The sequence below is a fragment of the Meleagris gallopavo genome, unplaced genomic scaffold (genome assembly GCF_000146605.3).
Source record: "Meleagris gallopavo isolate NT-WF06-2002-E0010 breed Aviagen turkey brand Nicholas breeding stock unplaced genomic scaffold, Turkey_5.1 ChrUn_random_7180001950076, whole genome shotgun sequence".
Lineage (NCBI taxonomy): Eukaryota > Metazoa > Chordata > Aves > Galliformes > Phasianidae > Meleagris > Meleagris gallopavo.
This window is the reverse complement of record NW_011211458.1, coordinates 1-758: the sequence shown is the minus strand read 5'-3', so window position 1 is coordinate 758 and position 758 is coordinate 1. Positions and strand designations below refer to the sequence as shown.

At 68.6% G+C, this 758-nt stretch overlaps 1 protein-coding gene across 1 annotated transcript; it reads right to left on the bottom strand.

The window, feature by feature from the left end:
* Window positions 1-6: 6 nt before the first annotated feature.
* Window positions 7-752, bottom strand: CLDN5 (claudin 5). The gene is given in 2 exon segments (XM_010727908.3): window positions 7-282; window positions 284-752. Coding segments are annotated over 2 exon segments (651 nt in total). The 5' UTR covers window positions 668-752; the 3' UTR covers window positions 7-15.
* Between the last annotated feature and the right edge of the window lie 6 nt (window positions 753-758).

Here is a 758-nt window from a genome sequence, read left to right as displayed (position 1 = left end):
GCCGGGCGGCCCCGCTCACACGTAGTTCTTCTTGTCGTACTCGCCGTTGGAAGTGGGCCGCCGCGGCGCCGAGTACTTGACGGGGAAGGAGGTCTCGTCGCGCTGCGAGCAGGAGCAGCAGCAGATGAGGCAGCCCCCGAACAGCAGCAGGGCCGTGGCCGCCCAGCCGATGTACAGCGCGGCCCCCATCTCCCGCTTCTGGGACGGCGGCACGGAGGGGTCGTAGAAGTCGCTGATGACGATGTTGGCGAACCAGCAGAGCGGGACGAGGACCAGGACCCCCGCAGAGGATGTAGATGGTGCCTCCGGCGATCACGATGCGGGACTTCATCTTGCCGGGCCGGATGCAGTTGGTGCACTGCGCGCCCACCACGGTCACCATGAGCGCCACCAGCCCCAGCAGCGCCACGATGACCGTGAGCGCCCGGCCCGCCTGCACCTCGGGCCGCAGCGCCAGGATGGAATCGTACACCTTGCACTGCATCTGCCCCGTGCTCTGCACCACGCAGTTCATCCACAGCCCTTCCCAGATGGTCTGCGCCACCACGATGTTCACGTCGATGAAGGCTGACACCTGCCACATGGGCAGCCCGCAGGCCAGGATCACGCCCACCCAGCCCAGGATGCCCAGTCCCAGCCCCAAAATCTCCACCGCCGCCGAAGTCATGCCGCCGCCGCTCTTCGGAAGCCGCGGGGAAAGGACGGCGCTCCGCACCTCCGGCCCCGGGCGCCACCTCCGAAGCGTTCCGAGCGCCGGC